The following is a 27,564-nucleotide window of genomic DNA, read 5'->3' on the forward strand; positions in this document are numbered from 1 at the left end:
AAAAAGATATTCTTCACAAAAATCTTTTGCTAATTTAACCTTGATGCTATTGAAACTTTCAATATTATTTGGGTTACAGTTTTCAGTATGTGTTGAGGACTGACTGGGAACAGTATTAATAATTTTTTTGTTATTTTTATATGTGACACCTTGAATAAAATAAATCTAATAAAATTAAGCCACATTGAGTGCTCTTTGGCATTTTCTGTATTGGTATATGGGGGGTCAAAGTAGAATGAAAAACCACCCAAAGACCTGGGGTCTAGCCCAGTTTTGCTGTTATTGAACTTAAGACCTTGGAAGAATCATCTATTCATCAGAGTCTTCATTTCCTCGCATACTGAAACATTATTTGGAATGTAAGAGTGTTCCCTTGAAAAGTTTGTACTCCAGAGTCACAGTTTAATGAGCACAGAGTTTCAGTCCAGGATAATGAGAAGATTCTGGAAATGGGTGGTAGTTGTTGTGCAACAATGTGACTATAATTAATGCCAATTAAATATACTTAAAGATGGTTAAAATAGTAAATTTTATGCTATGTATTTTTTACCCAATAAAATATTTTTAAAATGTAAATCTGTGTTCTGTATCTCTCCCTTTCTTTCCTTTTTTCTTTCTTTCTTCCTCTTACATCATTTTAGAAAAATCTTTATTAGAGCCAGGGAACAAATATAAATTCAGAATTTATTTTTTTAGAATCTAATTTTTGTGGTAAACTCTGTATTGTGGGACATTACACCTAGGAATATTACCTCCTTGGTTCAAAATTTCCAACCAGAGCTAGCTATTCAAAACCTCTCAAATATAGCAGGCTAACATCCAACTGCTTTACGTTTACATATCCAACAATGGGAGGATAATTTCTCTAAAGAAAGTTGGACAACTGAAATGATTTTATGCTCTTATTTCCATCAGGTTCTGTATCTCTTTAAGCAATTCATTCACCCACTCAGTCATTCATTCATTCATTCAAATATTTATTTATTAAGTGCTTATTATGAAGCAAGCATTGGGACAAGGACACAAAGGAGAACATGACATAGAGCTGAGTGGGAAAGACAGATACTATTCAAATAAGTGCTGTAAACTATCAGAAGCTTTAACAGGAGACTGGAATAGCAGTTATAAAAGCAGGAGTCCACTGTGTTTGAGAGGGTCAGAAAAACAAAGGGAGAACTCAATAAGCTGAGTCTTAAAGGCACAGCATGTATGCACATGAAGATGATATCATGAGCAGCATTATCCCTTTAAATCTTCATGACTAGAGAAGGCCAATTCTCTGAAAAGGCAACACTGAAAGTACCTCTTAAATAATCCAAGATGGTTAAAAATTCAAATTTCATAATCCCCTTCTTCATCATAAAGGGGGGGAGGGAGGAGGAGACAAAGAAAGAAACCACTACAATAATCTTCAAGCAAAACAAACAAACATAGAATCACCAAAAAATAAAGTACTGTTGATTAAAAAAAAAAAAAAGAATCTAAAGGAATTCTGGTGCGTGCATAAAAATATTCTTTTCAATTGATTCTGATATTGTCACCTACCTCCACCCTCATCCTAAGAATCCCTAGGCAGAAAAGAAAAGGCACTGCCATGAAGAAGTAGGAATGCTAGTTCTCAATGTACTGTGACCGCAATAGGCACAGTAAAAAAAAAAAGAGGTGGGAACTGTGGCAATGTCACTGCTGAGGGATCCCAATGCCTGGAGCATGTTGTGACATAGGTTCCATTGGCAGAAGAAACTCCCAGGCCCTAGAACTTCTACAGCTTCCAGAGACCCCAGCCCCTTGGACTAGAAGGAGAGATGGGCAGCACTCCCCCTCTCATGAAATGACTTCTCACACTGACGGTGGTTACTTTACCTGAGAGCAATTTGCCAAAACAAAAGTAGGAGCAGGTGTGGAGCTAATTGGACACCCTGACTTTGAAAGAGGCTAGATGAAGACACAGGGACACAGAGATACACAGGGAGAAGAAGGCCATGTGAAGCTAGAGGCAGAGATTTGAGGGCTGCATTTACAGGCCAAGGAACACCAAGGATGACCGCAGTCACCAAAAGCCAGGAAAGCCAGGAAGGATTCCTCCCTGGAGCCTTCAGGGGCAGCATGGCATCGGTGATGACACCTGGATTGTGGACTTCTAGCCACCACAACTGTGAGAGAATACATTTTTGTTACTGTTTTTAAAAACAATAACAACAACAACACTAAACCTACTTTGGTTTTCATTGCTAAAAAGCACATCATCTAAAAGGAAAGGAAGGAGAGCATAATGGGTCTTATTTTAGTACTAAAACAAAGTATTTGAGCAGTTTGCTTAGAGAAACCAAATGGCTCATTTAGAGCACCATTAAATATATCAGAGTCACTAAAATAAAAATCCAGTAAAAACCAGACAGGAAGAAATCAAGTTAAAATGTACAACTATAAAACTTCAACATTTTAACCCTTTTCGGTCCAACGTGGAGGCTGACTCGACAGACCAGGCGCTAGGAGCAGGTCCAACGTCGAGGCTGAGGTTGACACCGCAAACCGGTTCAACATTCAATCCCATCAATTAATTTGGACCAGACTGTTTGAATTCCAAAAATAAAATTGGACCGCAAAGGGTTAATGTATACCATACTCTTAGTTATCTTAATATCATTTTCCCACACCTAAAAAATAAGAATCATAAGCATCATCTGGAATATATTCAAAGTAATGCTTAATTTTCTAGTGTTAAAGTGCCTCTAAGCTGTTTCCTACTCTGCTCCTTTATACTTAACTGAAGTTCAGTTTTATCAGCCTTATATTCTACTTTCTTTTCAAAAACAGCATAGCACTAAGATATTTCTCGGATGTATTTCCTCAAGTTTCAGCACTGTTGCTCCTTTTTTTACATTTCTGCAAAGTCCTTCCAGGCACCAGAGGAAGGTATAGGCCTTTGTGAGCATCAAAGTAACATGAGGAAATCTGGCTGAATAATGAAGTGAAGCTGTAAGTCCAGGATTATGTAACATCCCAAAATCCAAAAAGCAATGTGGTCTATTGATCTCTGCTAAAACTACTTTTTTCAGATTTCACTTTAAAATGTCTAAGTTACAAGAACTCACAACATCCTGTCAGTTAAGTAAAAGTCCATTGAGCAGTTCAAATATTTCTCTGCTTGTTTTGATACCCAAAAGACCTCTATCTCCCAAATCACTACATGTTGGGTATCGAGAAAACCTTAAGATTTTTCAACTTCATGTTTCTCTCCTACTCCTAACAATGCATACAACATATTCTAGGCAGATCTTAGATCTCTGTCTTTTAACAAAAAGTTGCATCTGATTCCTGTGAGGTGTGTTCCAACTTTATTTTAGTGTATTCAGACTTTAAAGCAATTTTCTTAGGAATATTTTCTATGTAAGGAAAGAGATAACTACCAACCATCATTTATAAAATTTCTTGGAAATATAGATAATTACATTAACTTTTATTCAAACACTTTTTCCAATTAAAAAAATATTCTGTATCAGATGTTCTTCTTAATAAACACACTTACTGACAGAAGCACAAAACAGGCAGAAAGAAAGTTATGTGCATCCCTTTCTCACACTTTCAGTTTCTATATACTAATTTCTTAAAATATCTTAAAAAGGTAATACTAAAGCACCATTTGGAATAGTTGTAGGTTCAGTGCTCTAGAATGAAGCTGACCAAAGGCCTCAGAAGGAACAGCATCAAACACAAAATGATTATGTTTAAACATATTAAAGGGAGGATAAAGTTTACTCTAAAAGTACCATATCCATTAGTTAAAGCACACACACACACATAAACAGGAAACCTGATCATTCACATCATATACTTCTTCTTAGAGATGACAGAACTGTGGGCCATCACCGCTTTACAGAGTCCCTCCAAATAACATCTTCTGGGTCTGTTTCCAAAGGGGCACCTGAAAAGCCATGAAGGCCTTCATCCCCTGTCACTTTCATTTGCAAAGAAGCTCAGTATAAAAAGGCTAATTCTGGGATCCGTCAGTAGGCCTGAATCTGTCAGTAGGCTGCAGTCCTTAGTGTCTCAGGGAACACCTGAGTCTTGGCTACTACCCAGGCACTCATCCCTTTGTTAACATCCCTCTTTCTGAGGCTGCCATCTCTGAGCACTCAGACAAGGCTGTGAACTGGAGGCAGCTCGACCATTGAGAGTGATGCTAAAACACAGCCTTGGTCACTGAAAGCTCCCGACTGAGCAGCAAAGTCACGTCAGCTACAGAGCCTCTTACTGTTCCCAGTATGGTCCTTGGTGGTTATACAGAAGGAAATGAGTTGTCCTTTTGACAATAAATTCCTCCTCCTTTCTTAAACTTCAGAAAACAAACAAACATGACAAATATGGGACGGGGTGAAGTGTAAAGGGATGGCCTTGGCTGGGGGAGTTCATGTTAGGTATCTGCCGCAAAGGAAAAAGCAAACTCTGCTGGCCTTTTCACTTTCTGTCTGTATATTTCCCAGCTGGCACAGTATCAAAACCAAATACATTCGAATTTATGAGGAAACAAACGAAGAAGCAGAAGAGGCCAGCTCAAGGGAAAGAGCAATTTCTTACAGCTTAAACACTATGAAAAATCAAGTATACAGTATCAACAATTATAACAATAAAGCATATTTAGTAACATACACAAATATGCATGAATTCACACAAAGGAAATAGAGTAACAGGGCTTTCTTTTGGTCTAGAGTATAACTTTCATTTTACAATTTTATATGCAGAAATGAGAGCTTCTTAGTGAAATGAATAGGTATGTTCTTATGTGAACATGCAATATTCATAAATATCAAATGCTTTCATTAGATTTAAGATTTTCTTCTTAAATTTAAATTTTCCCACTATAGCCCTAAGATCTAATTTCCATGCCATGATAGTTCATGTCTGCATTTTAAGCTTGTGCAGAATCCACCACCTGATTTAGCAGTCAGGCTGCACACGCTGTAGCTTCGTTCTCGGGCACCTTTGAAGACAGAGTGATATTTAACACGGAATATAAGCGGGCTTTTCATCTCCCACTGTGCAGTAATTGTTTCCCACTTCAGAACTATAACATGAGCCATCATCTCTGACTTGCTCTCTAAATGCTATGGCCAGCATGAAAAAAAATGACAAAGGACATTATGGTCTTACTCAAGGGAGTCAGATCTTTGCTGACTGCCAAGGAGAAATCATGGCCAGTCAGGCACAGCACAAAGGGAGCGTGAGAAATGACATACGTTACTGGGCCTGCTTCTAGGAAATCATTTCTCCTAAATGTCCTCGGAATGCAGAAGTTGAGCCTTTCTCGGTGTCTAACACACCAGATAAAAATTACTGCTGCACATGACTGGCGTTTACTATTGTACATATGTACTTGCTGGAAATTGTTTACAGAATATACAGTGAAGGTGGGCGATACAGAGAGAGCTTTCCCCTAGATTCTATCTAGGAGTTAAATTGAAGCAACCAATGCTTTCAGTTACTATCATATTGGGTTCATGTAAGCTGTTTAGCAAGTCTAAAGATGATATAGTTTAAAATCCTATCAGGCCTGGCCCACAGAGTCAACCATCTGCTATATTAAACAGGCGCAATATATAATGGAAAAAAAAAAAAAGGCTGTGAAGTAGCAGGGCAAAGGCCAATCAACAAATTATCTTGGGCATTTTCATCCCACATCAGAGGAAACAAATTAATATGAGAACGTGACACAGGCTATACAGACTTCAATCCAATTTGACTGTCATGATGTATAAATAAACATAAAAGGCAGATGGAAAAGAAGAGTATTTAAATTCCATTCAGTGTTACAAACACTTTCTCATTAAAATATAAACCCTTACCTTTGCTTGCCTCTTATTGGCCTCTCTTCTGGCTTCCCTTTCTTTCAATCTTTTCTCCTACAAGAAGAGGGGGAAAATGAGTGATATACTTCCAACTATTAGGTGTAAATCAGACTGCACATTCATAACAGTTTTTATTAAATCAAATGATTACTGAATAAATATTTATGAGATTGGCATACATATTCGTAATCATTAAGTATGTGTCCAACAGAACTAGAATCAAATCCCATTTCTACCACTTACTATGCAATTTTGAGCATCTTATTTATATTCTCTAACTCTCATTTTCTCATCTAAACATGGAAACAGAAGCACATATTTCATAAAACTGGTATAAGAATTATATAAAACTAGGGGCCCAGTGCACAAAATTCGTGCACTGGGGGGGGGGGGGGGGGGGGGGAGTGTCCCTCAGCCCAGCCTGCCCCCTCTCACATACTGGGAGCCCTCAGGCGTTGACCCCCATCACCCTCCAATTGCAGGATCGGCCCCTTGCCCAGGCCTGATGCCTCTGCCAGAGGTGTCAGACCTAGGCAGGGGACCCTCATTTCCCCCCGATCACTGGTTCTGCCCCCCGCCCAGGCCTGATGCCTCTGGCCCAGGCATCAGGCCTAGGCAGGGGACCCCCAGACCCCTCCGATTGCTGGCTCCGCCCCTGGCCCAGGCCTGATGCCTCTGGCCCAGGATTCAGGCCTGGGCAGGGGATCCCCCTCTCCCCCCGATCACCGGCTCCGCCCTCGCCCAGGCCTGATACCTCGGCCAGAGGCGTCGACCCCCATCACCCTCTGATCGCCTGATCGGCCCCTTGCCCAGGCCTGGCACCTCCGCCAGAGGTGTCAGGCTTGGACAGGGGACCCCCATCTCCCACCGATCACTGGCTCTGACCCCCGCCCAGGCCTGATGCCTCTGGCCCAGGAATCATGCCTGGGCAGGGGACCCCCATCTCCCTCTGATCGCTTGCTCCACCCCTTGCCCAAGCCTGACGCCTCTGACCCAGGCTTCAGGCCTGGGCAAGGGGACCCTCATATCCCCCCAATCACCGGCTCCGCCCCCCACCCAGGCCTGATGCCTCTGGCCCAGGAATCAGGCCTGGGCAGGGGACCCTCAGGCCCCTCCGATTGCTGGCTCCGCCCCCCACCCAGGCCTGATGCCTCAGCCAGAGGAGTCGACCCTCATCACCCTCCGATCGCCCGATCACCGGATCCGCCCCTTGCCCAGGCCTGAGGCCTCCGGCAGAGGTGTAAGGCCTGGGCAGGGAACCCCCAGCTCCCACCATTCCCGGCTCCGCCCCTGCTACCCACGATCTCTGGCACTGCCCCTGCCAAGACCTAAGGCCTCTGGTGGAGGCATTAGTCCTGGGCAGGAGACCCCCAGCTCCCTGCGATCTCCCGCTCTGCCCCTGCCTAGACCTAATGCCTCTGGCCAAGGCGTTAGGCCCCCAGCTCCCCGTGGTTGCAGGCTCTGCCCCTGCCTAGACCTAATGCTTCTGGCCAAGGCGTTAGGCCTGGGCAGGGGACCCCCAGCTGCCCAGGATCGTTGACTCCGTCTCTGCTCCCCGCGATGGCTGGTTCCGTCCCTGCCCAGGCCTAACGCCTCTGACTGAGGCACCTGGGCAGGGGACCCCCAGCTCCCCGCAGTTGCAGGCTCCACCCCTGCCCAGGCCTAACGCCTCAGGCCAAGGCGTTAGGTCTGTGTAGGGGACCCCCAGCTCCTCACGATTGCAGGCTCCACCCCTGCCCAGGCCTAACGTCTTTGGCCAAGGCTTTAGGCCTGGGCAAGGGATCCCTAGCTCCCCGGACTGCCGGCTCCATCCCTGCCCAGCTCCTATTGCTGGCTCCACCCCTGCTTCCCGCTATCACTGGCCCGGGCGGCAAAGGCCCCTGGCTGTTAGCTCCCCCCTGGGTTTCCGATCACTGTCAGTGGCAGGGGGCTTCTTCCATCCTTTCCCTTTCGCCTCCCAGCATTGTGCCTACATATGCAAATTAGCGGCCATCTTTGTTGGCGGTTAACCGCCATCTTGGCTGACAGTTAATTTGCATATCGCCCTGATTAGCCAATGGGAAGGGTAGCGGTCGTACGCTAATTACCATGTTTCTCTTTTATTAGATAGGATAACATACATAAGTATTTAGCATAATTAGGGATATATGACTGGTACACAATCAATGTTAGCTATTAGAATAAAAAGAAGGAAAAAATGCAATATTAACTATTTCGCTTTTCCTTTATCTAAACAGAATTTATAAGGATATGAATCCCCATCTCTGGAGTCCTTAGAAAAGTGGTAATATTTCCCCAAACAAAAAACAATAAAAGATTGTTCTCATAAAGCATGTTATTTCATTGAATTGCACTGTAATTTCCTTGTTAGTTTTTCAATGATCATAAACTTGTCAGAAAATGCAACACTAACTTTTTTTAAATAAGAAAAAATAAATATGCACAATATTAAAATCCATAGCAACAAACTGACCCATCTAAAGTTGAAAAGAATTTTGTTTTAAATAAAAACCTCTTTTCCTCTTCAAGAATAAAGTGTTAACATAATAAAGACTATTTTCAATCCGAAGTGCATAGCTAACAATTTATATATTTTTTAAAATTTTCTTTTCATGAAGTAATATGAAACTGCAAGCATGATTCACTATTATACTAAACAGCTGTTAACATGAGAATTAACAAGTTTTCCTAATCTGAATACACCATCATATCTGCTTTACTATCCATGGCTTTCTCCAGATTCAAAAGCCAATTCTAACACACACTCTGAACAGACCTGAGGTTGCTCTGCTGCTTACAGCATTGTTAAGGACAGACAATTGCTACTAACCACCTTATCTAGATTTATAGACTCCTTTATGACAAAGTGAGAACATAAATGTTGAAAGTCTCAAAGAAGAGGGGATAAAGTGAGAACATAAATGTTGAAAGTCTCAAAGAGGGGAGTTCACAGAGCTTAGAGATTAACTTTCTATAGTTTCAGACTGCACAGCAGAAAATCTAAATTCTAAGCGAAACTAACAAGAATTCAAATTCAAATGGCAACAGTGAATGTGTCACACCCCTAATGCATAATGTTAAATTATGACTTTCTGTAATTATTATTCTTTCTTTACCCCAGTTTTGGAGAAAATGGGTGTTACTTTGACTTCCAAATAAAACATACAACTAAAAGGGTAGGTAAAACTTAAAACAATGTGCAATTATTTATACAGAGGAACATTCTAAAGATTACTTGAAAGTTCCTGGACCAAGGTCATAGGAAAAGGAAAGATGAAGAAACAAAAACCCAGATTCTGACTTTTTCAAAGAGCTTACTTAGAAAGTGACAGAGACTGATCTCAAATCTGGATCTTTGTATGCCAAGTCTAGTGTTTTTTTCTAGAAATTCTAGTAAATATTAAAAAGTTGGGGTTTAAAAATTTTAACAGATGTGACTTTAATAATAAAAGAAAATAAGACCTAGAATTATTTGCACAAACAGCCAATTAATGCAAGCCTATATAATAAAGAGGTGATATGCAAATTAACCCTCATGCCCTCACAAGATGGCTGCCTATGACCAGGCTGGCAGAAGAGTTAGTGAGGGACGACCAAACAGGCTGCATGGGGCAACCAGGCCAGCGGGGGGGGGGGGGGAGTAGTGAGGGACAACCAAACGACTGAACAAGCAGGTTGTGTGGGCAACCAGGCCAGCGGGGGCAAGGGGTAGTTAACGGTGACCAGGCCAGCAAGACGAGGGGTGCAGTTGGGGGACAACCAAGCCGGCAGGGAGCGGGGGGGGGGGGGGCAGTTGGGAGCGATTAGGATGGCAGGGGGGGCAGTCAGGGGTGACTAGGCTGGCAGTGGGGGACAGTTAGGGGCGACCAGGCAGGCAAGCAGGTGAGCGATTAGGAGCCAGCAGTCCAGGATTATGAGAGGGATGTCCGAGGGGTCCTGGATTGGAGAGGGTGCAGGCTGGGTTGAGGGGACTCCCACTCCCTCCGTGCACGAATTTTGTGCACCGGGCCTCTAGTAGTTATTATAATACTCTATCCCTGAACTGGTTCTTTAAAGAGCTTATGAGCGTTGTTCTGCCACTAAAGTAAAATCGTCTCAATCTTTCCTCAATTTATAGAAAAAAAAAAGGTAATGGATGGCAGTTTCTAAACATTTGCACCCAAATTTTCCATTAAAATTGGTGTCAATTACTGATTTTCTATAAACATTAACAGACAAAAAAAAGGAAGTAGCAAAATACTAAAAAGAATTAAAAACAATTGATCATAATTATGCTTAGTTTGAGAGATGGCTTTAGTTTGTGGATATATGTATTTGTAATTTTATCTCTTCTCTTTCACATACACACAATTTTATTCTATCTTCTACCAAAAAATAATAATAATTCTTATATCTTAGGAGATAAAATTAAGCAGAGCAGTGTTCTATGTTCTTCTACAAAGACCACAATGACTTTCAAGTGTTGCGCTGCTTAAACTAATTTTAAAACTATAGAAAATAAAAAAACATCAAATAACTGGAAATAATAAGTTGTACTTTTATAAGAATACTAGGGGCCCAGTGCACGAATTTGTGCACCTTGAAAGGAACTATGGGCTGCGAGGCTGTGGTAGGCACAGGGGTAGGTCTCAGCCCATCCTCCACGCCCTCGCCTGGCCCCTCCTGCTGTGGCCTCTGGTCCCCTGTCTGCTGGCAGCCCCACTCCCACTGCTGCCACTCCCACATGCTAACGGCGCTGGCCCCAGCTCGCACCTGCTGACAGCATGGAGTGATTGAGGCTGGCACCAGCAGTGGGTGTGAGCGGGGTCAGTGCTGGTAGTGGGTGCGAGCAGCAGCTCTGGTGCTGGCAGCGGGTGCAAGCGGGGCCAGCACTGGCAGCAGGTGTGAGTGCCGGGTGGGACTGCGGTGCGAGGAAGCAAAGAATTTTCAGTAACCACCAGAGGCTCGCCACAATGACAGTGACTGGTGCCTCGCCTTGGTCTGGTGTCCCTGCTCACTTGCTCAACCATCCTGCCATGGCCAACACCTGCCATGTTCTGCACATGCCCCCTGGTGGTCAGCACATGTCACAGCAACCGGTTGTTTGGTTGCTCCGGTTGTTATGCTGTTCATTCTGTTTGCATATTGGCCTTTTATTATATAGGATATCTGCCCATTAGCACATTATTACTACTGTTATTTTCTTACTAACAGTAATAGCTCTGAATTATTAAGTATCACCAGTGTGCTAGGCCTTTTACATATATTTTTAAATCTGTTAACAAAACTTTGAGCATTGGTCAGTGTGTTCAATGGTTAGAGCATTGGCCCTGGCACCAAAGGGTCTCGGGTTCAATTTCTGGTCAAGAGCATATACCTGGGTTACAGATTCAATCTCCAGCCCTAGTCAGGGTGCACGTGGGAGGCAACCAATCAATCTGTATCTCTCACATTGATGTGTCTAACACATATTCTTTCTTTCCTTCTTTCTCTCTTTGTCTCTGCCTGTCTCTCTCTCTCCACCACCCCTCCCTTCCACTCGCTCTAAAAACAAATCAATGGAGCCTGGTCAATGTGGTTCAATGATTGAGCATCAACCTATGAACCAGTAGGTCACAGTTCAATTCCTGGTCAGCACATGTTAGGGCTGCAGAGAGCCACATGTGGCTCACGAGCCGCAGTTTGCCGAGTCGCAATTTACCGACCACTGATCTAGCCAATTTTATCACAGCACACAAAAATTATATTGACAATTTTTCACTACTACTAAACTCCATTGTTAATTATTATACTCAGTGAAGGATATTTCAAATTTCAGATTTCAAGTGGCTATCAGAATTCAGATATGCATGCCAATGGGACAATTTTTTTTTTTTTTTAGATTTCTGCCACAAGCCTTAGACAGATCAGAGATATCCATGAAACTCAAGAGCAAGAAAAAAAATAAACTTAATACTGGGTGAAACAAAATTAGAAAAATGTACATTATCTTTAAAAGCCATGTTAACACTATGAAAAAAAGCAAGAGTAAAAAGTAGTCTTTAAACAGATAACAGAAAAGTAGAATTATGATAATCCAAAATTTGCGAAATGAATATTGGGAAGAAAGTATGATTTTTTTCCTATATTATGGCAGGAAAATTTATTTTTAAAAAGTATGCATATGAATTATAGCTGCTATACTGATAAAAGGTTGGAGTACAATTACTTGAGATGAAAATATAGTTGAACTTTTTTAGATTCAATAACTGAGGTTTCCTCCTACCCACCTTAATTTTATGTAGTTCAAATACTTGAAATCCTTCAGTTTTCTATTTCATTCTTGAGGATAGATTAGTACCAAAAGCTATTTTATGCCACACAAAAAGAAGGCAACATTTTATCTTTAGTTCTGCCATGCTTCAAATGATTAAGTATAAGAAGAGCATGAAATTCAATAATAAAATCAAAATTACACAGGATAGGAGAACAGAAAAATCACATTTCAAGGTACAAAATACTCCCTTTTATAGATGTTATTGTACTTCTTTTGGCGTCTCAAATACTATAGCCTTATATTCAAGAAAAGAAAGCGCCATGAAATATGACTTTCATCAGCAGTCAGGACTATCCTATCTAATAAAAGAGTAATATGCAAATTGGCTATCACTCCAACACACAAGATGGCCAACCCCATGCGGTCAAAGATGGCCAGCAGGGGAGGACAGTTGTGGGGGACCCAGGCCTGCAGGGGAGGGCAGTTGAGGAAAACCAGGCCTGCTGGGGAGGGCAGGTGGGGGGGATCAGGCCTGCAGGGGAGAACAGTTAGGGGCAACCCGGCCGGCAGGGGAGGGCAGTTAGGGGCAACCGGGCCTGACTGCCTAGGGGGCTGCGGTACAGGCCTGGAGAGAGGCCTGCAGAGAGAGAAGGAGGGTCTGATCCGTAGCCTCTGTGGCAGCTGTTGATCAGAACTTGCCTCTCTTTCTCTCCCGGCCTGGCCAACAGCCACGCCTCCATTTCTCTCCAGGCCTCCACTGGGGCTGCTGATCAACCCCACCTTTCTGATCAGGCTCCGTTGATAGGTCCAGAGACTCTGACTAGCATAAAAACTGACCAATCAGAACCAAATCTGGGTCAACGGTGATGAGCCAATTGCTGCCTAGGAGGCAGAGATTTTGACGCTGACTGGCATAGAAACTGACCAAGAGTGATACAGTGGTTCTCAACCTTCTGGCCCTTTAAATACAGTTCCTCATGTTGTGACCCAACCATAAAATTATTTTCGTTGCTACTTCATAACTGTAATGTTGCTACTGTTATGAATCGTAATGTAAATATCTGATATGCAGGATGGTCTTAGGCGACCCCTGTTGAAAGGGTCATTTGACTGCCAAAGGGGTCGCGACTCACAGGTTGAGAACTGCTGGAATAAAAGAAGAACTACAAAGATTTTTTGGCTCTGAAGATACGTCCTCCCCTCAAAAAAAAAAAAAAAAAAAAAAAAAAAAAAAAAAAAAAAATCCTCATAGCCCTGACCTGTTTGGCTCAGTGGATAGAACGTTGGCCTGCAGACTCAAGGGTCCCAGGTTCGATTCCAGTCAAGGGCATGTGCCTTGGTTGTGGGCACATGCCCAGTGGGGGCATGCAGGAGGCAGCTGATTGATGTTTCTCTGTCATCTATGTTTCTAACTCTCTCTCCCTCTCCCTTCCTCTTTGTGAAACATCAATAAAATATATTTTTAAAAAATCCTCATAAATCTAAAACCCTCCCAGGAATTTGGAACACAACAAGGTTCTTTGATCTGTTACCTATTCATTTAAACATCATAAAAAAATTGGTCTTCCGTATACAAATCTGTTAACAACTATAATATGGATATAAAGACAAGTAGAAAAATTTACATGGAAACACTGATTCACTAATCAATTCTTTCAAATATTTGCTGAGCAACTATGCACCAGGCTCCATCCCATGGCAGGCTCTGAGAATATAGAAATGGGCAAAACAAACTCAGTCTTTGTAGTCTATAACCACATCTTGTCAGACCCCTTAATTCCATTAGTACCAAACTCTATTCCTGCTCATTAACCCCAGTCTCAGTTATCAACCATCAATTTAACAACCACTGCCACCTCTCAAACACCACGTGCTGTTAAAAAAAAAAAAAGGTCTGTAGCCCTGGCTGGTACTTGTCAGTGGTTGCAGCGGTTCTCAACCTGTGGGTCACGACCCCTTTGGCGGTCGAACGACCCTTTCACAGGGATCGCCTGAGACCACACACACACACACCCACACCCACACGAAGCATTTAGTGCAGGGCTCAAGTAACTAACTGCTACCACCTGTTATTGTTAATGTTCTTTTTAAAAAAATATATTTTATTGATTTTTTACAGATAGGAAGGGAGAGGGAGAGAGAGTTAGAAACATAGATGACAGAGAAACATCGATCAGCTGCCTCCTGCACACCCCCTACTGGGGATGTGCCCGCAACCAAGGTACATGCCCTTGACCAGAATCGAACGTGGGACCCTTCAGTCGGCAGGCCGACACTCTATCCACTGAGCCAAACCAGCTACGGCTGTTAATGTTCTTGTTATTAGCACATTAGCTGTGCTCCTGGTACCACAGGAGCTGTGCTCCTAAGATGCCTGATTACTGCTCCCCTCCTTCTTGACTACCATATAGATTATGTTTAAGATACCTAGATTACATGCCAACTAAATTCTGTATCAACAAGATAGATTTTTTAAAAAGTCCCTTTACTACTTTGCTAACATTCTAGTATTCGTGCTACTAATAAATGGAATCCAAAGCAATGCTATGCCCTCTCTGGGAACAGTCCAGTCACATCTTGAGGCATGGCTGTGTTACCAAAATACACAATCCAAAGTGGATTGAGTACTCAAAGTAAATTTCAAGGGAATTAAAGAAAACTTCGTAATAAATTGCTTCTCTCTACTCTCAGCTAGTATAGCAGATATTATCATCCTAAACACAAGTAATCTTTCATAACTAAGAATGATGACATACACCACAGAGCAGACTTTCACTCCGTTAAATTAAAATCCTATCAGTAATGTGATCCATGACCCATCTTTCACAGTTCTAATTACCAAAAACACAATGTTTTCATGCAAAAGCAGTGTGTTTTTGCTTTTATAATTTACTAATGACTTTATATGCAAAATTGTGCTATAATTTTACTTCTGATGAACAGTTTCAAGAAGTTCAACAGGGAAAATACTAATAGGCCTAGTGAAGTACAGTTACTTCTGAATTGCCAGGGGGAGCTAAAAACCAAATGGTCTCAGAAGAAAACAATGCTTACTGGCTACAATGAAATAAAACTGCTAACTAACACGAAGCAGTTGCAAAAGGAAACCCTGAAGTCCACCAGGTGTATAGCTATGAGTTCCAACGATCGGGCAGATAAGCTTCTACTCCCAGTGATGCTGTCATTTTTGTGTTGTTGTTTTGGGTTTTTGTTTTTGTTTGCTATAAACTAGTTAAAAATTCGTACTGCTTACTTTCTAAATCTTTAGGAGAAAGATATTTACTGGAGTCACAATACAAATTACAGGGCTTTCAGAATTTGGTAGATGAAAATATGAGTCAAGAACAGACGTAATAGCATGGAGGAAAAGAGGTAGGGAAAAAAAAAGGGTAGCTGAATCCTACATTAGAAAGACCAAGTACTCATTCAAAACTATGGTGAGAGGCTAATTTTGAACAGCAGGAGCAAACAACTACTTTCAAACAGAATTACTAATACTAAATTCACTTACATATTAAATATCTTATCCTTTTAAACCGAAAAAGATAATCATGAAATATTTTGAACATCTAGTCAAAATACTGAAGGAATACTTCTAAGTTTATGAAAACTTCTAAAATTGGCACAATAAATAGAAAAATAAATAAAAATAAAATTGACACATTTTTTAAAATGTAGTATGTTTCAAATATAGAATTATATTATAGATTTTCACACAGCTTTCTTTTCACATGTACAATTAGTTCAGGCACATTCCTTATTCACAATTTTGTGTCAAAAGTTTCTTTACCTTTTCTGTCATCATGAAGTAAGGCTTATTCCTAGGCTCTAAAGTTAGTATTTCAAGTATTCTTTAGGGACATACAATTCTTCTCCATATACGTTCAAAAAAATAAATTAGAAGTGATAGCTTTAAGGGAAATATAATTACATTTGCCCAAGGTAAAATTTTATCCTAGAAGAACTAAGTATTGTCATTTTAGTAATATACTTAATTAGGAAAAAATTACAAATTCAAAACCAATATCGTGTTCAGTTAGAGAAATTAAGATAATAATTAAAAATTAATCTGTGTGGTATTATTAACATATTTAGTTTTTGAAGTAAAAGTTAGTAACCAATATGCAAATACTTACATATGGGTAAATAACTTTACTGATAAAATAATACCAAGAAATTAATCATATTTGTGTCAAGAAGCATTTACATTAAAATTGAATATAGAGGCCCTGGCCAGGTAGCTCCATTGGTTAGAGCGTTGTCCTGATACTCCAAGGTTGTGGGTTTAATCTCTGATCAAGACACACAGATGAATCAACCAATGAATGCATAAACAACAAATTGAGGTTAGACACACTCTCTATCTCTCTATCTCTCTCTTCACCCCTCCCTCCCTCTCATCCACTCTCCCTCCCTTTCTCTCTCTAAAATCAATAAAAAATAAAAATTTTAAAAAATTTAAAAATTGAATATAGAGAAGACTACTTTATAGTTATTCCCTTGTACTTTTTTCAGGCAACATATTTTCAACCTCCAATATAGGCATGCCATGATCACTTTGTGTAAAATATACATATTTTATATAAAATAACCTTTGGTTTGTTTTTTAAAAAGGGGGGGGGGGGGGGCCTTCATATTTCTTTTACTGCTGGCTACAATTTAAAAATAAAGTATAAAATGTTCTTATGCCCAATCTTCCCCTAGACAAATGCTCAAAGTAGACCATGAGATGAAACATAATATAACATACTGACACTCTCAGTAATATTAAAAATTTTAGTAATAAATATTAATGCCAAATTTCCATGTAAAGTACTATCCTATAAGCAGCAATGTAGGAAATGTTTAGTTCTCTCAGTAACATAAATATCCAGCAACGGCAACCAGTACATTTCAAGTTCATTAGTGCCATTTCTGAAATGTTTTTCTCACAGTTCATTTCTATCCCTGAAGCTAACTCCAATATCTACTTTTTCCTATTCATCAAATGCTACTGTGAAGCTGCATCAAACCTGAAAGAAATGAGAACTGCTGCTCTTTTAAAACAAATTTCTCCGGGGCAATTAAATGGTTACAAGGTCAAATAGGAGTCAAAAAGTATAAGAACCCCGCTCAGGATACAGTTAATAAAGGCCTCATCAAAAGGCTTGACTGTTCTTTAATACAAAACTTAATATTATAGCAGTGGTTCTTGGTTATGATGTTGTATTCCCCTGACATGATGCACTATCTCAGGAGTATGCTGCAAAAACTTCTTTAAAAATGTAAATTTCTATTTATTTCATTAATTGACTCATTTGTAAAGCAAAATGGAAATTAAGTGGTGTGAAAGGACAGCAACATCATGAGTAATGAGAATGGAATAACCCATTTCAAAGATAAGAAAAAACTGCCAAGTTTAAAGTCAAGGAGGCATGTGCTTATATAGAAGCACTCCCTCTTACAAGGTTTCCTTTTTTTAAATATAATAAGTTTAATTTTATATGCATTACCAAGTCATTGCAATGGGGGGGAAAATGTAACCATTAAGTTGAAGCTTAACACAGCACTAATGTTGCTCAAGTGGGTGACTGGTGAAACACACTGTGGTACATTCATAACATGGAACTCTACTCAGTAATAGAAAGAATGAAGTACTAATTCCCACAGTGACTTGGATGAATTGACAGAGAATTACCTGAGTGAAAAAAGCCAATCCCAAAAGGGTGCATACTACCTAGTTTCACTTATGCAACATTCCTGAAGTGACAAACTATAGCAATGGAGCCCATGGGATCTCTCTGCAGTACTTCCAATGACTACATATGCAACTGCAATTATCCCAAAATTAAAACTTTAATTTTAAAAAAAGCATATCCGGTGATACTCCCAGAAACCAGTCAGTATACAGAGGCTCTACCAATTGAAAGAAGAAACAGATAAAAGGACAAAATAGCCACCAAAAAAGAAGTTAGAGAAAACAATACAGTGATATGATTATTAATGAATATGTAATGAATATTTAGATATGTATAGGGACATATTAAATTTCTCTCAGTGTTAATTCATGATGGAAAAAGCTTACCCGATGCTTTGCCTTAATTTTCTTTCTATATTCTTCTTTGTCAAATTTGTCCTCTTCTTGAAGCCTTTCCTTTGCTTTATCCAAATTGATACCACCAGTGTCGTCTTCTTCCTCAGTATCCTTTGAGACAGACTTCTGCACTTGTGGCCACTGCTGAACCAACTGCAGACAGGAAAAGATTCAGTATGGGTCAGGGGACAGGGCGCGTCAGCAGAAAACCATTTCCCTTTGTACAAGAATTTTGAACCAGTGCATACGCACACTCTCTGCCTTACTAACTATATGTTTTAAACTTTCTAACAAACTTCATCATTAAAGTGAGCAAGCCACAGAAGACTGTCCCAATTGGGAGAAAACAATGCCACCATAATCCAATGAGGGCAAGACTGAAGGAAAATTTCATAAATTAATGTGGAGGAGAAGTAGTCACCTCAGGTCATTTCAAGCAGTGTTCTCAGTATGCTCTAGTCCAGCGGTCGCCAACCTTTCGGACCTCACAGACCACCGGTTGACAACTGCTGCAGTAGTCCACTGAGTTGGCTCTGAATGTGCATGGGCCACAGCCAGGCTGCCTGAGGGCCCCCTCCCACCAGCACCAGGGCCCCTCCAATGCCTCTCTCACTGTACTGGGTTGCTTTATTTTCCTGGTTTTCTCACTAGAATTTATCTCCTTGAGGACAGTTATATGTCTTGTTCATGTATTCTCAGAGCCCAACACAGTATCTGGCACACTTTAGTTGCTCAAAATTGATCAATGGATCACATATCAGCTGGTACCACACATAAAGACTGAAATAACTAAGTGAAAAGGAGAAAATTCGTCTGGTTTCACAGGCTGCTCAGATCTGCATAACTTTACACATACAGTGTATGGCTAGGAACAAGGTGACATAAAAGTCAGAGCACTGATCTGGGAGTTGGGAGGCCTGGCTTAATATCCTGCCTTTCTCACTTAACCCACTGTACAATCCTGAATAAATCACTTAATCTCTGGGCATCTGTGTCCTTGTCTGGAAAATAAGGTTTGACTCAACAATATTCCAGGCCTAACACTGCAAAATTCTAGACAATTTAGACAAAGAATGATTCTTTTATTTTACCTACTACATTGTTACCGGAGGATTTAAATAGCTGCCATTGTTTTTTAAAGACTGCTAATTAACTGGCAGGCAAGTGGAAGTTGTAGGCACACAGGTCACAGGTATTAAGGTCTCCTCTCCCTCTTATCGCCACCAGTCATTCTTCAAGATGAGATTCCTACAGTCTCAAATTTTGGCAACAAATGAGGTCACAAATGCACTGCATGAGCAGCCATGCTAGCAGTTACTAACACTGAATGAAGAAGCAGTGAAGAGAAATCAGCTATGGCAGTAAGAATGCCATTCCACTGCTCTTCCCCTTTTTTTGTCAGAGCGAAAAAAGTCCATCCCTCTGTGGTTTGCACCAAAAGCAGCATTTCTTTCAGTTTTAGATCAGAATTTTCAATGTGGTTCCCAGCTACACAGAGCTCCTATCAATGTTTACAATGAAATTTTATAGTTAAAGATTTACATCCACCTTGGAGCCAATTGGTATAATCTGTGCAGTTACTTATTAACACAGTAAGGAACCTCTTTATGCTAGCAGCACAAATCCAGTTTACCCTAAGCATCTGATGTCATACAACTACAGTATAGCTTGGCCTGCTTCTTGGGTGCTGACCTCTTTTTAGTAATTTCATAATGATAAGATTTCATTACTTATCAATTATACAGGCTTCCTCTGCAACTACCAACAACTTTGAACTGCACTTCATTTTATTAATTTTCATATGATTCATACACCATTTCACTCCATATTATTAGTGCAAACCCAGGCTTCTGAAATAAAATTCCCTCCCCCGCACCCCAAACACCCAAATCTTTCTTAACTTCAAAATTCAAAGAAAATATATGTTACTCAACATAGACTGCTTAGGCATCACTTATATTAATAATGATGAAATAGCTGATGTGATATATTACAGTTGGTATAAAAAACTGTTATTTTATTGGGGTATCAAACAATGGTTCATTCATCCAACAAACTTTTTTGAGGGCTTACTATATGTTAAACACTGTTCTAAGTGCTGAGGACAGAGTAGTGAGAAAAGTCAACAAATACCTTCCACAGTGGAAGAAACGAACAACCACCAAATAAATACAGAATGAATTACACAGTAAGTGCTATGGGAAAAAGAACAAAAAGACAAGGCAAGAAAAATGGGATTATGTAAGTGTGGAGTGCTGTGTGCTGTGTTAGGATGAACAAGGAAACCTGTAGGCTAGTGAGTGAAACCAAGAAATAATATTCAGAAGAGCCTGCAATCACTACAAACTTCTAGCCATTACTCCTTAGGTAGTCACTCGACTTTCCAGATATCCTTCTTCTTTAGCAACAAAGATAGTATTCATTTGTAATAGAGTGACCCTTCATGAGCAGTGTGAGTGATAACCCTTCCCTAAGCTATGGGTATATATTACACTCAGACCAAGGTAATGATGAGAGGAAAGCCAGGCACCCATGTGTCTGAGATTATTTTAAAGCAGAGAAATCCTTCCCATTAGCAGGCCAGCAAGTAAGAAACATGCCAGCACAACACCTAAAACTGAGGAACTGCACAGCAGTTTCTTTTAGAGTCCAGCAAACAAAGTTGTGGCAAGTAGCTGTGTTACTACTTGTGCTTGTCCCCACAGAACATGTTGATGGACACCATGACAAGAAAATCTAATCTATACAAGCAGAATTTAGGAAGCTCAAAACTAACTCTGTTGTTATCACCAAGAAGTATCTCAGTCTAATGTCAATAAAATGTTCTTGCTTCCAGGTGTATAGTTGATGGAATTCCTTTGGTAACAGTGAAGGGAACTGCCTATCCTATTTTAGAGAAACAATTTTTTCTCATTAGTGAGCGGTAGTTAGCAGGGCAGTTACTCTTTTTAACAGTTGGAACGTACAGTCCTCACTTAACATCCTCACTAGTTTCTGGACCGATGATGAGACCAATTGGCTTATGAACAAGAGTTAAGCTGCTACATCATCTCATCAACATTATAATAAAAGGACACATTTGAGAACCTGCTGTACCTCAGAAATGAAGCATTTAAGAATCTTACCTCCCCTTCATCAGTAAACGTTATTTTCTTATTCACTTTAAAATTTCTCTTCATTACTTTTTTCGCTTCTGCGACTTTGGTCACTTTTTTCTTGACACTGGATTTAGAAGATTCTTTCTTCTGTGTGAGAATATAAAAAAACAACAACAGATGATTAAGTAAATGCTGCTTTATAATAACAATTTAACTCTGTCTGGCAATAAATACACTTTCCAAAACTGAGTGCATTTACTGCTCAATGGCTAATGAGAGGCACCAAAAACAATGCCCAGAAATAAAGTCATTAGACTTATTAACTAACGACACCGCCCCCCTCCAATGCTAAAGGGGATTAAGTGTAAATAAGATGGAAGTTAGACATAACTTCTAAAAATTTATTCTATTACTAAAACTATGTTACCCTAGTAATGGAACTACATAATAATGTGATAAATGGGCATGTAAGATAAATAAAGCTATCTTCCAGCTAAAAAAATAGAGCACATTTTAAAAATACATCTAATTTCCAAGTGCAAACTTAAACTTTTAGGCTAGAGAAATGTTTAGTTGGGAAGCAAGATGGCTGCAATACATGGCCACTCAACATTCTTCCTGCCATTACAGTACTTTCCTAGATGAACGTGGGAAAACACCCTATGAAAACTAAGCTGGCACCAAAGGTGAGAAGGAATAAGAGGACTTTAACAGAGATACACTGATCAGCACCTAGCTAATGTCCTACAGCGGTTCTCAACCTGTGGGTCGAAAACAATGAAAATATATCCTGCATATCAGATATTTACAGTACGAGAATAATAATAGTACCTATCACATAGGTTGCTGGGAGAGTTTAATAATAAATGTAAACATATAAAATATGTGTTACATAAACCTCAAATACCACTATTATGTATTGATTCCATGCCACCTAAAGAAATTGTACCAACTGCATAGACACTTAATTTGCAAAATCCCAGACTTTGAGCTTCCTAGTCGATTGTGGGTTTTTTTTTAATTTTGTACCACAAGACTAGTTAGAACAGGACTGATTGATCTAGGACACAAGAATTATCAGAAGCTTCAAGATGTACATCAATTACAACTGTTACTTTATGGTAATAAATATACACACAAAAAACAATTCATTCAACAAAAATATTATTGCTGATGAATACAAAAATGCTTAAAAACATAACACCATAAAATAAAAAGCAACAAATTTACTAAAATAGGCTTCTGAAAAGTTAATAAATTATATTTCTAGATAATGATAATAGCTATTATGAAAATCAGCTAGAACATCTGCAATAACATTATGACTTAAGTACAGGAAAATTTTGGCACTGATGGTTCTATTATGTAGGTATTACTAACACTACTTTTATATTTCTTGTTCTTAGTACATGCAAACTATGGTATCAGAGCACTTAAGAATCTGCTAGAATTTCAAATCCATAAAATGTTTATGAAAAGATTAATCTCCTCTGAAGTAACTAATTTTTATTACATCAGACAGAGACATCAATATGCTACAATCTCTATACCTACATCTGCCAGGACTTCTACAGAGATGGTTTGTTTTTAGGTTTCTTCTCACCATGGAACACCCCATCTCTTCCATCCCTCAGGGGGTCCATGAGTGCATGAATGTTAACATCTGATGAAATAAGGCCCTAAATTGGTGTACCTCTCCCCCCAAACCCCCTCCCCACACCATGCTCTAAGATACATCACTATTACTCTCCCTCATGAAATAGTGCAATCCTCATTTCCTTATTTGGCTTCTGAGAGTATGAATAAACTGTGGTGGTAAAACTCCTAAATTAAAAAGGGAAGTTGTCAACTGAAATAAGTTGCTACCAATACGACATCTTACAAAACAGGGCACAAATACCACCTCCCCCCACCACTTACTCCCAATCATTACTCCTTCAACTTTCTCCCCACAAACACTTATCAAAGAACATCACCAACTTGACCACCAGGGGTGAAGACAATGTTACTGACTCCTACTGGATTTTCTTGATTTTATGGTTTGGTCCATCCTAACCATAGAATATCTGCCTGGCTGATACTCTGTCATTAGACCTCAATTAATGATAGAGAGAATGCCAATCAAACAGCGCAAACTGAGAGTCTCAAATGACAATTAAACAGGAGTAAGTTATAATCACTGAAAAACAAAAAATAATGGGGATTTATCAGGAGCAGATTTTCTGTCTGGACAGACAGTAATGCTCTATATGTTGACAGGAGTTTGAGTTACATGGATCTCTACATTTATCAGAACTCATCAAATGTTACACCTAAGATTAATGCATTTCATTGTTTGTAAATTTCTACCTCAAAAGAATCCTGTAAGCAAAAACTGAACTTTAGATAGAACTAGGCAAGCTGAATTATATGGGAGAAAATGTAGTGATACTGGCAACTTACTCTGAAATGCATTAAATAAAAAAGAGTGATGGATGAATAGATGGAGAATTGCATATTAAAGGTAAAATAGTAAAAGGTTAATTATAAAATATGAGTGGTTGGTATTCTAGTATCCAAAAGCACACATTTTTTTTCAACTTTTCTATATGTTTAAAATTATTTGTAATAAAATATAAAAGCCCAGTCTCAGGAACAAGAGAAAAAGTGACAAAGCAAAGATACCAAAAACTGTTAGAACAGAGTATGTACAGGTCAGTCAGAAAAACAATCCTGCAGAGTGGAAGCTTGGAGTGATGCAGGTCTACTGGAAGAGCTTAAGGGAAATCCATGAAACCACTGAAATTATGTAACAAAATTTGGGAGTATTTGTATCTTTGCATTTTTTATGATTTATCATGGTTTCTAAATGGGATCTGTGACCCCCTCCCCTATGTCCCAACCCTGCTCCCAAAGAAAAAAAGGTCAAATTTTGCTTGTTTAAGGGAAGAAGCCACTGAAAAAAGGACCAAAAATGGCAACATGTATGAAAAAGATTCTGTCATATTTTTCCTGATAGGCATGCCGTTGTTCTGATACTCTAGAATTATTCTTCACTCAAATATGTCATCAAAAAACAAGACACATCGTGGTACATACTGGGGCCCCAGCAGTGAAAAAGCCAGGTGGACTCCCAATCCTCACTGAGCCTAACTCTATCAGTTCGGGGGTGGGGGTGGGGTAGGGGGTGGGGGACGGGACATTAAACCATTGGAAAATACATTTAATCACAAATGCAGTAGTGCTCAGAAAAAAATGCACAGGATGACTAAATCTATGTAACAGATGCTTGCCCTAGCTAAGTTACGGTAAGGAGAGGAAGTCAGGAACACTTCCTTTTGAGGGACAGATGTTGAACTGAGCAGCAAACAACTCAACACAGCTGCACTGTTGGCCATCAATGGTGTAAAATACCTTCTGTATGTACAGTGACGGCACGTTTCACATATGGCTCACAACAGAGTCTTAGCTCAATGTCATCCTTTTGAATGTTAATTTTAGCAGGTAATACACACTCATTTATTTTATAAAGGATATTAAAGAAACACAACCCTGTCATTTGTGTCCTCTTAAGCCACCCCAGGTTACGTCCCAAAAAGCGAGCATTGCTAGTAGCTTTTTCTGCATCCTTCCAGAGACATCCTACCCAACGCAAGTATACTAGTATATGAAGGACACCAAGAACTCATGACAGAGCCTTGTAGCCCTGGCCGGTTTGCTCAGTTGATAGAGCATCGGCCTCCGGACCAAAGGGTCCCAGGCTCGATTCCAGCCAAGGGCATTCCTCAGTTGCAGGCTCAATCCCAAACCTTAATCGGGGCAAGTGCAGGAAGCAACCAATTGATGTCTCTCTCTCTCCTCTCCTCTCCTCTCCTCCCCGCCTCTCCTCTCTTTCTCTTTCTCTCTCTCTCTCTCTCTCTCTCTCTCTCTCTCTCTCTCTCTCCCGCCCTTCCACTCTCTCTTAAAAAATCAATGGAAAAAATCCTCAGGTGAGAATTAACAAAACAAAAAGTCTTGTATATAAACCTTCATATATGTGTGCATTTATATATCTCGGGTAAATTTCTAAAGTTAAAGCCCTCAAAGTATATACATTTAAATTTCAAAATAAGCATCCAGAGAAGTTATACAAATTTATACACTCGCCAAAAAATTTGAGAGGAACTGATTCTCCACATATATTTAAATAAAGTATGTTATTAGGCTTTATATTTGCCAGTCAACTAGGTGAAGAAATATCATCTCAGGGAAGTCTTAATTTGCATTTATACAAAGGCACATCTTCTTGTACACTGTATATATTGTTTGCCAGTATTTTTAATGCTTCCTAGCATTTATTTATTAATTTTGGGGATCTCTTCATTTGTTAAAGATGCATTAATACTTTCTCCCACTTCATCATTTATGTTTAAACTTTGCCATATGGAATAAAATTATTGGGTTTCTTTGGCAAGAATATATTTTTAATTATGTAATACATTTTTTAAGTAATGAAATTTTCTGTGTTTGTGGCATACCTTAATATACTTTTCTAACTAAAATACTTTTTCAAAAATATGTTTTTACTAATTTCAGAAAGAGGAAGGGAGAGGGAGAGAGAGATAGAAACATCAATGATGAGAGAGAATTATTTATCAGCTGCCTCTTGCACACCCCCAACTAGGGATCAAGCCGGCAACCTAGGCATATGACCTGACCTCCTGGTTCATGGATCGACGCTCAATCACTGAGCCACACTTGGCTGGGCTAAAAGACTTTTTAAAAATGAATTTAACTCCTTAATATGCAGATTTTACTTAAAAGTTTCAACACTGGCTCTTGGACAAAGGAGAAAGTACTCATTAATAATTTTAAATTTCTATTCATTAAATCACAAAAAATATAAGGTATTCCATTGTTAGGAAAGAATTCTGTTTTGACTATAAGACTTTATGTTATTGCTATAAAAATGAAATTTGCAGCAGCCAGAAAGTATTATGAAAGATTTTCTGACAAGATGTAAAACATCAAAATCCAATTTCCATTTCTATTTGCACTTCTTCCACAACATGTATGCTAGACTTCCAAATAAAATGCTAAAAGGAAAATATCAAAAAATACAAAACTGATAAAACTTGAAAGATAAAGAACCACCACCATCGCAAAAACAATAATGGCTCTGATCAGAAGGATCATGATATAGTTAACATTGGCTACAAGATTCAAAATATTCCATATAATAAAAGCCTAATATGCTAAGTGTCCGGTCATCCGGTCATCTGTTCAACCAATCAAAGCATAATATGCTAATGATATGCTAAGGCTGCTCAACCGCTCACTATAATGTGCACTGACCACCAAGGGGCAGACAGTTGGTGGGTAGGTTAGCTTGCTGCTGGGGTCTGGCCGATCGGGACTGAGCGAGACAGGCCAGGAATCCCCTGGAGCCCTCCCATGGTCCCTCCTGGGCTGGCCAACCTCCCACATCCCTCCCCGGCCCCAGTTGTGCACCAGCGGGGTCCCTTGGCTTGGCCTGCACCCTCTTGCAATCCAGGACTCCTCAGGCGATGTCAGAGAGCCAGTTTTGGCCTGATCCTGCAGGCCAGGCCAAGGGACCCCACTGTGCACAAATTCGTGCACCAGGCCTCTAGTAATTAAGAAAACCTACTTAATGTAAGTATTACTACTAGATATCCAGGGGCAGGAAGGAGTATCATATTGCAAAGGAAAAAGAAAAGAAAGGAAAAGAAAGCTTAAGTAAATGAAATTTAGAATTAAAGGAAAAGATACTCTAAAGAAATCATATTTTTATGCTTCCTTAAAGTAGCTCCCATATGTATCACTGAATAATTAAAAGTTTCTAATACCAACTGTATCCAAAACTGAAGGAAATCCACAAAATAAAGAACTATCAACTCTGGTGGAGACTTTAGAAATTACCTATTATACCTTAAACCCTTATGTTAAGCAGGGGTGGGAAACCTTTTTTCTGCCAGGGGCCATTTAGATATTTATAACATTGTTCGTGGGCCATACAAAACTATCAACTTAAAAATTAGCCTGCAATATTTGGTCTAACATTTACGTAACTCACTCCTAATGCCTTGGCAGGGCCAGATCAAATGATTTCGTGGGCGGTATAGGGCCCGCTGGCCTATCTCTGAGTTAAAGATAAGGGCATTTCCTAGCATTTATAAACACTGTTGCCTAAAGTACTTAACTTTAGATGTTTCCATTGCCTAAGTAACCAAACCTTACTGTTACAGTAATAAGTTTAGTTAGTATAAGATAGTATAATCAAATTTCATATTTTTTATTAGAGTGAATTTTAAACTTTACTTAGAAGAGGAACTT

General features: G+C 39.7%; 1 protein-coding gene across 1 annotated transcript in view; it reads right to left on the bottom strand.

The window, feature by feature from the left end:
- DDX10 (DEAD-box helicase 10) overlaps positions 1-27,564 on the bottom strand; it is a 243,907-nt gene that overhangs the window by 69,306 nt on the left and 147,037 nt on the right. Inside the window, exons 14-16 of the mRNA XM_070425965.1 lie at positions 21,280-21,399; positions 18,146-18,307; positions 5,844-5,900 (exon numbers count right to left, since the gene is read on the bottom strand). Of these exons, the coding sequence (XP_070282066.1) occupies positions 5,844-5,900; positions 18,146-18,307; positions 21,280-21,399 (339 nt within the window). The remainder of the gene's footprint in view (positions 1-5,843; positions 5,901-18,145; positions 18,308-21,279; positions 21,400-27,564) is intronic.

This window comes from Myotis yumanensis, unplaced genomic scaffold, assembly GCF_028538775.1.
Source record: "Myotis yumanensis isolate MYYU_CA2020_CCGP unplaced genomic scaffold, mMyoYum1.0.hap1 SCAF_10, whole genome shotgun sequence".
Taxonomy (NCBI): Eukaryota; Metazoa; Chordata; class Mammalia; order Chiroptera; family Vespertilionidae; genus Myotis; species Myotis yumanensis.